The sequence below is a fragment of the Oncorhynchus masou genome, chromosome 21 (genome assembly GCF_036934945.1).
Source record: "Oncorhynchus masou masou isolate Uvic2021 chromosome 21, UVic_Omas_1.1, whole genome shotgun sequence".
NCBI lineage: Eukaryota > Metazoa > Chordata > Actinopteri > Salmoniformes > Salmonidae > Oncorhynchus > Oncorhynchus masou.
Window position 1 is genome coordinate 4,975,001 of NC_088232.1, and position 13,690 is coordinate 4,988,690.

The 13,690-nt window shown below is 45.7% G+C and overlaps 1 protein-coding gene across 2 annotated transcripts in view; it reads left to right on the forward strand.

Moving 5' to 3' along the window:
* Window positions 1–13,690, forward strand: part of LOC135507602 (teneurin-3-like) — a 462,717-nt gene that overhangs the window by 355,733 nt on the left and 93,294 nt on the right. For both annotated transcript variants that reach the window (XM_064927148.1, XM_064927149.1), the window contains 3 exons: window positions 1,191–1,385; window positions 3,103–3,303; window positions 8,261–8,446. In XM_064927148.1, the coding sequence (XP_064783220.1) occupies window positions 1,191–1,385; window positions 3,103–3,303; window positions 8,261–8,446 (582 nt within the window). The remainder of the gene's footprint in view (window positions 1–1,190; window positions 1,386–3,102; window positions 3,304–8,260; window positions 8,447–13,690) is intronic.

Sequence of the window (13,690 nt, forward strand, 5' to 3'; positions counted from 1 at the left end):
CACCTGGTGATACCCTGTATATATCTTATTAACCTGGTGATACCCTGTATATATCTCTCTTAACCTGGTGATACCCTGTATATATCTCTCTTAACCTGGTGATACCCTGTATATATCTCTCTTAACCTGGTGATACCCTGTATATATCTCTCTTAACCTGGTGATACCCTGTATGTATCTTATTAACCTGGTGATACCCTGTATATATCTTATTAACCTGGTGATACCCTGTATATATCTCTCTTAACCTGGTGATACCCTGTATATATCTTGTTAACCTGGTGATACCCTGTATATATCTCTCTTAACCTGGTGATACCCTGTATATATCTCTCTTAACCTGGTGATACCCTGTATATATCTTATTAAGCTGGTGATACCCTGTATATATCTCTCTTAACCTGGTGATACCCTGTATATATCTTATTAACCTGGTGATACCCTGTATATATCTCTCTTAACCTGGTGATACCCTGTATATATCTTGTTAACCTGGTGATACCCTGTATATATCTCTCTTAACCTGGTGATACCCTGTATATATCTCTCTTAACCTGGTGATACCCTGTATATATCTTATTAAGCTGGTGATACCCTGTATATATCTCTCTTAACCTGGTGATACCCTGTATATATCTTATTAACCTGGTGATACCCTGTATATATCTCTCTTAACCTGGTGATACCCTGTATATATCTTATTAAGCTGGTGAAACCCTGTATATATCTCTCTTAACCTGGTGATACCCTGTATATATCTTATTAACCTGGTGATACCCTGTATATATCTCTATTAACCTGGTGATACCCTGTATATATATATATATCTATTAACCTAGTGATACCCTGTATATCCCTTATTAACCTGGTGATACCCTATATATATATCTCTCTATTAACCTGGTGATACCCTATATATATATATATATATATACATATCTCTATTAACCTAGTGATACCCTGTATATATTTATCTATTAACCTGGTGACTTCATGTATATGCATTATTTTACTCCAACAAAAAAACACGTATTTGCAATATTGCAAAATCGTTTAAATGGAACATCTATCTCATGAGACTATGTTGCCATGCATGTGTGAGTGTGCACACTGTATGTGTATGCTCGTGTGTGTATTCATGCACATACACGCTGTATATACCAACATCGTCCCTCTGTGTCCCATTGCAGCTTCGTGCCCCGTGCTGTGCAGTGGTAACGGCCAGTACTCCAGAGGTCGCTGCCTGTGCTTCAGTGGCTGGAAGGGGACCGAGTGTGACGTGCCCAGCAACCAGTGCATAGACATCCACTGTGGGGGACACGGCATCTGTATCATGGGCATCTGTGCCTGCAACACCGGATACAAGGGAGACAACTGTGAAGAAGGTAAGAGATCAGTCCTGTTTAAGAGGGATCTTTTGATTTGCACGGTCCTTGTCCTTCTCTCCTCGGTGTGTGTGTGTGTTCAGACACATCCTCTTCCACTCTTCCTTCCTTGTCAGCCAGTCAGTGTGTGATTGCTCAGCATTCACCATCATAATCGTTACCGCCAGCCAATAGTTCAGTATTACAGAAACAATTGCTTCTCTCTACTTCACAGAGCAAGTAATTACATTGCTGTCCCCATCGATGCGTGGCCTGTGACACACACACTGACTCGCTCTCACACACGCACGCACACATGCACCACACACACACACTGACAGAGAATGGAGAATATTAGATTTGCTAAATTATCCTGGCATGTACCTGCCACGCTAGCCTACAAAACAACCAATCAGAAGGCTAGCTCTGTCTGTACATTAGATCCAATTATTGCACTTCCCTATGGGAGAAAATCTCATCTTCGCTGCTCAATAAAATGTATCTCTGCCAACCTCCTATTGACACACACACACACACACACACACACACACACACACACACACACACACACACACCACAAACCGACGCTAATGCAATTAGTTTGCAGTGAATGTTATTGTGAGGTCTGTGACCCTGTCAGTAGTCAGTGGACAGATTAAGACCCATCATCACTGAGACAGCAGAGGGAAATAACTGCAGCTCAACAAGCATCAGCTCCAGGCAACTTGCTGGGAATCAACAGACAAACCAAATCACATTTTATTTGTCACATGCGCACAATACAACAGGTGAGGATCGGGGGACCCATGCCAAATGTTTTTAGTCTCCTGAGGGGGAAAGTATGTTGTCGTGCCCTCTTCACAACTGTCTTGATGTGTTTGTACCATAATAGTTTGTTGGTGATGTAGATAACAAGGAGCTTGAAACTCTCGACCTGCCTGTAATGGGGGCCTGTTTAGCCCCCCTTTTCCTATAGTCCAGGATCAGCACCTTTGTCTTGCTCACATTAAGGGAGAGGTTGTTGTCTCATCGTTGTCGGTGATCAGGCCTCCCACTGTTGTGTCATCAGCAAACTTAATGATGGTGTTGGAGTTGTACCTTGCCACGCAGTCGTGGGTGAACAGGGAGTACAAGAGGGAACTAAGCACGCACCCCTGAGGGGCTCCAGTCTTGAGGATCAGCGTGGCAGATGTGTTGTTGCTACCCTTATCACCTGGGGGAGGCCTGTCAGGAAGTCCAGGATCCAGTTGCAGAGGGAGGTGTTTAGTCCCAGGGTCCTTAACTTATGGTGTTGAACGCTGAGCTGTAGACACTCACAAATCAAAGATAGTATACATGTAACAGTATAGCTTCCGTCCCTCTCCTTGCCCCTACCTGGGCTCAAACCAGGGACCCTCTGCACACATCAACAACAGCCACACTCGAAGCATCGTTACCCATCGCTCCACAAATGCCACGGCCCTTGCAGAGCAAAGGGAACAACTACTTCAAGGTCTCAGAGCGTGTGATGTCACCGATTGAAACGCTATTAGTGCGCACCACCGCTAACTAGCTAGCCATTTCACATCGGTCACATACACACACTGACACACACACAAACACAATTCCTCTGTTCCACGGTGAGTGTTTGTGTACTGTATGTTTACATTTGTTCTGTGCAACAATCCAAAGTGACAGCAGTTGGTTGGGAATTGATTGCAACAAATCAACCTCTCTCTCCTTCCCCTCCTCCCTCCAGTGGACTGCCTGGACCCTGGCTGTTCGGCCCATGGTGTGTGTATCCATGGGGAGTGCCACTGTAGCCCGGGCTGGGGGGGCACCAACTGTGAGACCCTCAAGACCATGTGCCCCGACCAGTGCTCCGGCCACGGCACCTACCAAAGCGAAAGCGGCACCTGCACCTGCGACACCAACTGGACCGGCCCCGACTGCTCTGTCGGTACGTTGTTGGTGTGAGCACGTTGTTTGAATTTTGGTAAAGGTTATTAGTTGTTAGCATGCTAGCCTTCACTCAGAAGTACTACATTTTTGGTACGTTATTAGCACATTAGCATGCTAGCCTCAAATTAACTCAGCAGTATTAAATTTGTTATGTTGTTAACACATTAGCATGTTAGCGTCTCATTAACTCAGCAGTACTACATTTGGTACATTGTTAGCACATTAGCATGTTAGCCTCTCATTAACTTAGCAGTATTACATTTGGTATGTTGTTTGAACATTAGCATGCTAGCCTGTCATTTGTTAGCTACTACTCATTCACTACGTGGAGATAGCTGGATGTCTAGTAAAGATGTCATTCACATTCACAGAGCTTCTCTCACACAGTTGTGCCATGGCCTTCCCATCTACAGTGGGGCAAAAAAGTATTTAGTCAGCCACCAATTGTGCAAGTTCTCCCACTTAAAAAGATGAAAGAGGCCTGTAATTTCCATCATAGGTACACTTCAACTATGACAGACAAAATGAGAAAACAAAATCCAGAAAATCACATTGTAGGAATTTTTATGAATTTATTTGCAAATTACGGTGGAAAATAAGTATTTGGTCACCTACAAACAAGCAAGATTTCTGGCTCTCACAGACCTGTAACTTCTTCTTTAAGAGGCTCCTCTGTCCTCCACTCATTATCTGTATTAATGGCACCTGTTTGAACTTGTTATCAGTATAAAGACACCTGTCCACAACCTCAAACAGTCACACTCCAAACGCCACTATGGCCAAGACCAAAGAGCTGTCAAAGGACACCAGAAACAAAATTGTAGACCTGCACCAGGTTGGGAAGACTGAATCTGCAATAGGTAAGCAGCTTGGTTTGAAGAAATCAACTGTGGGAGCATTTATTAGGAAATGGAAGACATACAAGACCACTGACAATCTCCCTCGATCTGGGGCTCCACGCAAGATCTCACCCCGTGGGGTCAAAATGATGACAAGAACGGTGAGCAAAAATCCCAGAACCACACGGGGGGACCTTGTGAATGACCTGCAGAGAGCTGGGACCAAAGTAACAAAGCCTACCATCAGTAAAACACTACGCCGCCAGGGACTCAAATCCTGCAGTGCCAGACTTGTCCCCCTTTTTCAGCCAGTACATGTCCAGGCCCGTCTGAAGTTTGCTGGAGAGCATTGGATGATCCAGAAGAAGATTTGGAGAATTATCCTCTGGTTAGATGAAACCAAAATAGAACTTTTTGGTAAAAACTCAACTTGTCGTGTTTGGAGGACAAAGAATGCTGAGTTGCATCCAAAGAACACCATACCTACTGTGAAGCATGGGGGTGGAAACATCATGCTTTGGGGCTGTTTTTCTGCAAAGGGACCAGGATGACTGATCCGTGTAAAGGAAAGAATGAATGAGGCCATGTATCGTGAGATTTTGAGTGAAAACCTCCTTCCATCAGCAGGGCATTGAAAATGAAACGTGGCTGGGTCTTTCAGCATGACAATGATCCCAAACACACTGCCCAGGCAACAAAGGAGTGGCTTCATAAGAAGCATTTCAAGGTCCTGGAGTGGCCTAGCCAGTCTCCAGATCTCAACCCCATAGAAAATCTTTGGAGGGAGTTGAACGTCCGTGTTGCCCAGCAACAGCCCCAAAACATCACTGCTCTAGAGGAGATCTGCATGGAGGAATGGGCCAAAATACCAGCAACAGTGTGTGAAAACCTTGTGAAGACTTACAGAAAACGTTAGCCCCTCTGTCATTGCCAACAAAGGATATATAACAAAGTATTGAGATAAACTTTTGTTATTGACCAAATAATTATTTTCCACCATAATTTGCAAATAAATTCATAAAAAATCCTACAATGTGATTTTCTGGATTTTTTTTCTCATTTTGTCTGTCATAGTTGAAGTGTACCTATGATGGAAATTACAGTTCTCTCTCATCTTTTTAAGTGGGAGAACTTGCACAATTGGTGGCTGACTAAATACGTTTTTGCCCCACTGTATATTCTTTGTACTGTATTGCTCTCTCTTTCATTCTTTATCTCTCTCTTTTCACTGCTGCTTTGTTGACTAATGCTGTTATAAAGGCCGCAGTGTGATTCTTATATTAACTTGGCTTAGAGAGGAGAGATCACATCGATCTGATCCATTTTTCATTTGAGAGAAAGCTGTGTTTATTTGCCTCTAACACACTGGCTCAGCCAGCAAAGAGAAGGACGGATGGAGGGAGAGCAAGGGCCGGGGGTTTGTTAATTACACCGAGTTTAAATTAAATGAGACTGCACTGCTAATTACTAGAGAACAGAGAGGGAGGGATGGAGAGAAGGAGAGAGACTGAGAGACAGAGAGAGAGAATGGAGGGCAATTCCACACCAGGACAGTTAGAAAATATTGATTTGTTCTGGTGGTTCTCATAGAAACTTCATTGGGAGGACGGATGTTTGTGACATTTCTCCCACTTTCTTGTTGTTGTTTTTAAATCAGGAGGAAGTGGAAATTTGAGTCCCTTTTTAGACCTGTATGTATGATCTGTGAACCGTGCATGATACAGACAACATCTTGGAGTCATTAGACTCCTTTTAGTGGAGATTCTGATATGAAAAATAGAAAATATAGAAATATTTATGTCAAAAGTACCCTTTTTTTATCTTGTTCATTTCAATAGGTATTGGAACAATATGCTCTACACATGCATCGACCTTCCAGAGTGGGCGGAGTGATTCACACATTATTTTTTTAAAGATAATAATGTCAAAAGCATGTCAAACATCCTTCCTCGCAATGACATTTCTACGTGAGAATTGACCTAAATTCTCACACTTTCTATCGCAGATAACCTAAATATTTTTGCAGCTGTCCACGGTGACCTTCAGACAGACGTGACCAGAGCCTCAGTCTAGTCACCCCTCCAGGCCGCTCCCTCCCTCCTCCCTGCTTCAGACAGCGCCCGACACGTCTCGCACATATATACCCATACACACACCGCCCCAGCGCCACGGCGATGACAGTGACGAACAGCACCACTTCCTGACACACAACACACTCACTCTCACAAACACACAACGGTAATGGCAGCTCGCCACAGGCAGCGGCGCCCCACACTGAGCGAAGCCCCTCCAGGGGGCTGATGGAACTTTAGAGGCCGAGAAAGACTGAGCGGTCGGGGGTCTGTTGGTCTTGTGGTCTTACCTGGAATGACTCAGAGAGGAACCTCTTGGTCTTCTAGCCACTGATAGCTCGTCTAAGAGAACTCCGCTCAATCAATGTCTTCTATCTTGCCATTGACTTCAACCGGAATTGCTTCTCTTAGCCACTGTCTGATAGCAATGGTCCTACGGTCGATTATTTGTCCCTGCCTGCAAAGAGTCCAAGAAGTGGTAACATTTCAGATGCTGTTATTCCTATACCCATGCTATAGCACTGTAGTTAACATTGTATGAGGATTTTCTTCCAGTATTACTACAGTGATCTGTTCTGAACTCTCTGACACAGGTCTCATCCATTCTACTGGGTTGTGTTTCTACAGGACAGCATTTCAGTAAGATGTAGATACTGTGTATTCAGTAGTTAACCAGGGTGGGGTCTGTCCGAGTATAGTCTTCACCCTGCCAGACATCTGCTGCCTGCAATCCTGACTGTCTGTCTGTACGTACAGACCTGCCAAGACAGACACAAGACAAAAAAAAAATGTTGACTGTGGCTCAGTTGGGAGAGCATGGCACTTGCAATGCCAGGGTTGTGGGTTTGATTCCCCCGGGGGACCAGTACGAAAGGGAGTGCACTCACTTCTGTGAGTCACTCTGGATAAGAGCGTCTGCTTAATGTCAAGTGTTGAGTGTCTCTCTTATATTTTGTGCAAACAACAATTCCTTCATACACCTCTCCCCTCAGTTTATATTTCAAGGTCATATCAATAAAGGCGTTCCTGTCTTCTTCTTAACCCGCAACAAAAAATAATGGAAAACAAGTGTCACTTCAACTCAGAGCTAAAAGTGATAGGTGGAATTTTAACGCGCACTTCTGGTTCAAATGGTCTAAACTCTGAAGAACAGAACAGAGACAAAAACAGTTCCATCTCAACTGACAACATTCCATCAGTCGGGAGTCTGTACCAAACAAGCCCAGATTGTGTGCAGGCGTCCATCTATGGGCCCCACTGCAGCAGGATTGATTTATCTGTGGTTGATTGGTTTGGTCGTTCTGGTTCAGGCACAGTGGGAATCCTTGTGTCTGGCTGGATGGCTGGCTAACAGTGTCTACCCATCCTCTACCCTTATCCTATTCTAACCCTGTCTGAGGTCAAGTTCAATATGTCCACTCTCATAGCCTGAACTGTTCATACTCAATGATCACACCTCTGCCCCCCCACCCACCCACCCACTCGCACACACACACACACACACACACACAAACACACACACCCCATATTACACCAACACCTCAGACCCACCACAGGACCACGCAACCCCACCACCGTGCCCCACCCAGGAACCTTAGAAACCTCCCACACTCTTCATGCTACACCGTGTCAGCCACGGGGGACAGACGCGTCAGGGTAGCAAGGTGTTATTTGAGAAATACCAGGCTGACAACCATATCCACCCGACCCCGACTCCACCCGCTGTCCAGCCCAAAACACAATAGTGGAAGCATTGTGCCAACGGAGACCAAGCCTGGCTACAGTTGATACAGAGATAGATGAAACCTTATGTCTGTTTTGTTTGTTATGGATGAATGTGCTTCTACAAAGCGGGTGACAACACTTTGCACAGTGGACGCTCCCAGCACACACAGATAACTAGCTAGCGATTACACACGGACACTAACATTTCCTTCTGTGTGTGTGTGTGTGTGTGTGTGTGTGTGTGTGTGTGTGTGTGTGTGTGTGTGTGTGTGTGTGTGTGTGTGTGTGTGTGTGTGTGTGTGTGTGTGTGTGTGTACAGAGGTGTGTGTGGTGGACTGCGGCTCCCACGGCGTGTGTTTCGGGGGCAGCTGTCGTTGCGAGGAGGGCTGGACGGGTACGGTCTGTGACCAGAAGGCCTGCCACCCCATGTGCACTAAGAACGGAGTCTGCAAGGAGGGCAAGTGTGAGTGCAACCAGGGCTGGACCGGAGAGCACTGCAACATCGGTAGGTCTACTGAAGAATACACACGCCTACAGTGGACATACACATGAATACATCATATGGGTCGACGATTAAAGACATTGTTACAAGGAAACACACACGTTTTCACACACGTTTTCTCTCTCACACACACACACCAATCACACACACTCCTCTACCTCTGAAGCTGTCTGTCCATCCATGATTCCCCCAGCTCTCACACCACGGAGGACTCCAACCTGCGGGTCTATATGGCTTTGAACAGCCAGCTGAAGTAGCATCTGATCTCAGTCTCCTCTTTCCTCTCCATCCCTCTCTTTACAAGGGCCTGGCCAACTCCATCCCTCTCTTTACAAGGGCCTGGCCAACTCCATCCCTCTCTTTACAAGGGCCTGGCCAACTCCCTCCCACTCTGTCCTAACAAGAGGATACAGAGCAGGGTTGTAAATGCCGGGCGCGTTGTTGTTTAGCTTTTAAGCCGGGTGTGAAACAAACACCAAACACTGAAACAGGCCAAAGCCTCCTCTATACGATGCAAAGATATGAGCCCTAAAGAGAACTTAGAAATCATGCTTGGTTAATCATTCCCCTCTCAACCCCTACATCACAAAACCTACTTAATTGTTATCAAGCAAATCTTGTTTTGTCGGCTGATTCCCTGATATGAAGTCGATTGCGGAGCAGAATGCATGTTCCCTCCTCACACACACAGAACTCGTGTTCTGTTCTGCCTCGATCTCTGCAGCACAAACTCGGCAGGGGTACGTTTTGAGGCGTCGTTCCGCTTCACTCAATTAGTCAACATTGTGGAGCGGATGTCGTTGACAGACTGAACGGGCCCCCGTTGTGGCTAGCCGTCTTTATTAGGTTCTGGTCCGTTATTCAAACGAAAAATCTGATGAATTAGCCAGAGTTAGAGTTTAGCGTGGTGTCCCCCACTCATTTAGCGGTCGAGTTAGAGTTTAGCGTGGTGTCCCCCACTCATTTAGCGGTCGAGTTAGAGTTTAGCGTGGTGTCCCCCACTCATTTAGCGGTCGAGTTAGAGTTTAGCGTGGTGTCCCCCACTCATTTAGCGGTCGAGTTAGAGTTTAGCGTGGTGTCCCCCACTCATTTAGCGGTCGAGTTAGAGTTTAGTATGGTGTCCCCCACTCATTTAGCGGTCGAGTTAGAGTTTAGCGTGGTGTCCCCCACTCATTTAGCGGTCGAGTTAGAGTTTAGCGTGGTGTCCCCCACTCATTTAGCGGTTGGGTTAGAGTTTAGCGTGGTGTCCCCCACTCATTTAGCTGTCGAGTTAAAAGAGTTTAGCGTGGTGTCCCCCACTCATCTAGCGGTCGAGTTAGAGTTTAGCGTGGTGTCCCCCACTCATTTAGCGGTCGGGTTAGAGTTTAGCGTGGTGTCCCCCACTCATTTAGCTGTCGAGTTAGAGTTTAGCGTGGTGTCCCCCACTCATTTAGCGGTCGAGTTAGAGTTTAGCGTGGTGTCCCCCACTCATTTAGCGGTTGGGTTAGAGTTTAGCGTGGTGTCCCCCACTCATTTAGCTGTCGAGTTAGAGTTTAGCGTGGTGTCCCCCACTCATTTAGCTGTCGAGTTAGAGTTTAGCGTGGTGTCCCCCACTCATTTAGCGATCGAGTTAGAGTTTAGCGTGGTGTCCCCCAATCATTTAGCGGTCGAGTTAGAGTTTAGCGTGGTGTCCCCCACTCATTTAGCGGTCGAGTTAGAGTTTAGCGTGGTGTCCCCCACTCATCTAGCGGTCGAGTTAGAGTTTAGCGTGGTGTCCCCCACTCATTTAGCGGTCGGGTTAGAGTTTAGCGTGGTGTCCCCCACTCATTTAGCTGTCGAGTTAGAGTTTAGCGTGGTGTCCCCCACTCATTTAGCGATCGAGTTAGAGTTTAGCGTGGTGTCCCCCAATCATTTAGCGGTCGAGTTAGAGTTTAGCATGGTGTCCCCCAATCATTTAGCGGTCGAGTTAGAGTTTAGCGTGATGTCCCCCACTCATTTAGCGGTCGAGTTAGAGTTTAGCGTGGTGTCCCCCACTCATTTAGCTGTCGAGTTAGAGTTTAGCGTGGTGTCCCCCACTCATTTAGCGATCGAGTTAGAGTTTAGCGTGGTGTCCCCCACTCATTTAGCGGTCGAGTTAGAGTTTAGCGTGGTGTCCCCCACTCATTTAGCGGTCGAGTTAGAGTTTAGCATGGTGTCCCCCACTCATTTAGCGGTCGAGTTAGAGTTTAGCGTGGTGTCCCCCACTCATTTAGCGGTCGAGTTAGAGTTTAGCGTGGTGTCCCCCACTCATTTAGCGGTCGAGTTAGAGTTTAGCGTGGTGTCCCCCACTCATTTAGCGGTCGAGTTAGAGTTTAGCGTGGTGTCCCCACTCATTTAGCGGTCGGGTTAGAGTTTAGCGTGGTGTCCCCCACTCATTTAGCGGTCGAGTTAGAGTTTAGCGTGGTGTCCCCCACTCATTTAGCGGTCGAGTTAGAGTTTAGCGTGGTGTCCCCCACTCATTTAGCGGTCGAGTTAGAGTTTAGCGTGGTGTCCCCCACTCATTTAGCGGTCGAGTTAGAGTTTAGCGTGGTGTCCCCCACTCATTTAGCGGTCGAGTTAGAGTTTTGCGTGGTGTCCCCCACTCATTTAGCGGTCGAGTTAGAGTTTAACGTGGTGTCCCCCACTCATTTAGCGGTCGAGTTAGAGTTTAGCGTGGTGACTTAGTGACAGGCATGGTGTACCCCAGCTGTGTGTTTTCAGGTTTCTTGACACTCTCTGCACACACACATAAAAAATGTGAGCGCGCACACACACACTGACTTACTCTACTCATCATCATATAGTTAATTTCTTCTGTGTCAATAATGTGTGTCTGATTATCTCTGGCTGGCCCTATGAAGGAAGCACCTACAGCTGCCTAATTCCCCTGAAAATAACGCCTTTTGGCTCATTATTAGTCTTCAGACACTCTTTCTTAGTATTCAGACACCAAAATACAAAGGCAGGATGCTCCTTGAAGCCCTAGTCTGAAACTGAAACCCTGCAGGGGTTGGCTGGGACGTGAGTCAGTGTCCTTAAAAGTTCCACCTCTCTGTCCTTGAGATGTTCTCTCCTGTTTCAGAGTAGCGCGTCAGAGGTGGTGAGGGCCACCGTGCATCATTTGTGTCTGCTGAAGGTAAAGACGTTAGCAAGAGAATGCCTTCCTCCAAAAGAGGAAGGGACGTCAGCCAGATAGAACAGCAGAACATTCTAGACTGTTTAGTACGGGACGGATCCCACTGCTCCCCGCTCTGACCCCGGACAGTCTCACCGCATTGCCTCGTACACAATCACAGTACAAACCCCCCCCCCCCCAAACAAATACCATACAGTATGTTCTTATCTAATCGCTTATTCACAACAACTCAAACAAAGAGTGTATAGTGTAGTGTTCAGTCAACACTGATTTGCATTACTATATCCTCACGCTGTCTCAGTAGAACACCAGTTAAGACAGTCTATTACAGTGGCAGGAAAAAGTATGTGAACCCATTGGAATTACCTGGATTTCTGCATACATTGGTCATCAAGTTTGATCTGATCATCATCTAAGTCACAACAGTAGACACACACAGTGTGTTGTTGTCTATATTGAATACATAATTGAAACATTCACAGTGTAGGTTGGGAAAAGTATGGGAACCCCTAGGCTAATGACTTCTCCAAAAGCTAATTGGAGTCAGGAGTCAGCTAACCTGGAGTACAATGATCAATGAGGCGAGATTGGAGATGTTGGTTAGAGCTACCTTGCCCTATAAAAAACACTCACAAAATTTGAGTTTGCTATTGACAAGAAGCATTGCCTGATGTGAACCATGCCTCAAACAAAGAGATCTCAGAAGACCCAAGATTATGAATTGTTAACTTGCATTAAGCTGGAAAGGGTTACAAAAGTATCTCTAAAAGCCTTGATGTTCATCAGTCCACGTTAAGATAAATTGTCTATAAATGGAGAAAGTTCAGCACTGTTGCTAGTCTGTTGCTACTCTCCCTCTTGACTGCAAGAGCACAGCGCAGAATGCCCAATGAGGTTAAGAAGAATCCTACAGTGTCAGCTAAATACAGAAATCTCTGGAACATGCTAACATCTCTGTTGACGAGTCTACGATACGTAAAACACTAAACAAGAATGGTGTTCATGGGATGACACCACGGAAGAAGCCAAAAAAAAACATTGCTGCATGTCTGAAGTTTGCAAAAGTGCACCTGGATGTTCCACAGCACCACAGCGCTACTAGCAAGATATTCTGTGGACAGATGAAACTACAGTTGGGTTCTTTGCAAGGAACACAACACTATGTGTGGAGAAAAAAAGGCACAGCACACCAACATCAAAACCTTCTTCCCAACTGTAAAGTATGGTGGAGGAAGCATCATGGTTTGGGGCTGCTTTGCTGCCTCAGGGCCTGGACAGCTTGCTATCATCGACGGAAAAATTAATTCCCAAGTTTATCAAGACATTTTGCAGGAGAATGTTAGGTTTTCTGTCCACCAATTCTAGAGTGGCCTAGTGGTTAGAGCGTTGGACTAGCGTTGGTCTAGTAAGCGAAAGGTTGCAAGTTTGAATCCCCGAGCTGACAAGGTACAAATCTGTCGTTCTGCCCCTGAACAGGCAGTTAACCCACTATTCCTAGGCCATCATTGAAAATAAGATTTCTTTCTTAACTGACTTGCCTAGTAAAATAAAGGTAAAAAAATAATAATAATAAAAATTTAAAAAAAATTGAAGCTCAACAGAAGTTAGGTGATGCAACAGGACAACGACCCAAAACTCAGCAGTAAATCAACAACAGAATGGCTTCAACAGAAGAAAATAGGCCTTCTGGAGTGGCCCAGTCAGAGACCTGACCTCAACCCGATTGAGATGCTGTGGCCTGACCTCAAGAGAGCAGTTCACACCAGACATCCCAAGAATATAGCTGAACTGAAACAGTGTTGTAAAGAGGAATGGTCCAAAATTCCTCCTGACCGTTGTGCAGGTCTGATCCGCAACTACAGAAAACGTTTGGTTGAGGTTATTGCTGCCAAAGGAGGGTCAACCAGTTATTAAATCCAAGGGTTCACATACTTTCCCCACCCTGCACTGTGAATGCTTACACAGTGTGTTCAATAAACACATGAAAACGTATAATTGTCTGTGTGTTATTAGTTTCAGCGGACGGTGTTTGTCTATTGTTGATGAAGATCCGGTCAAGTTTTAAGACCAATTTATTCAGAAATCCAGGTACTTTTTCTTGCCACTGTATATGC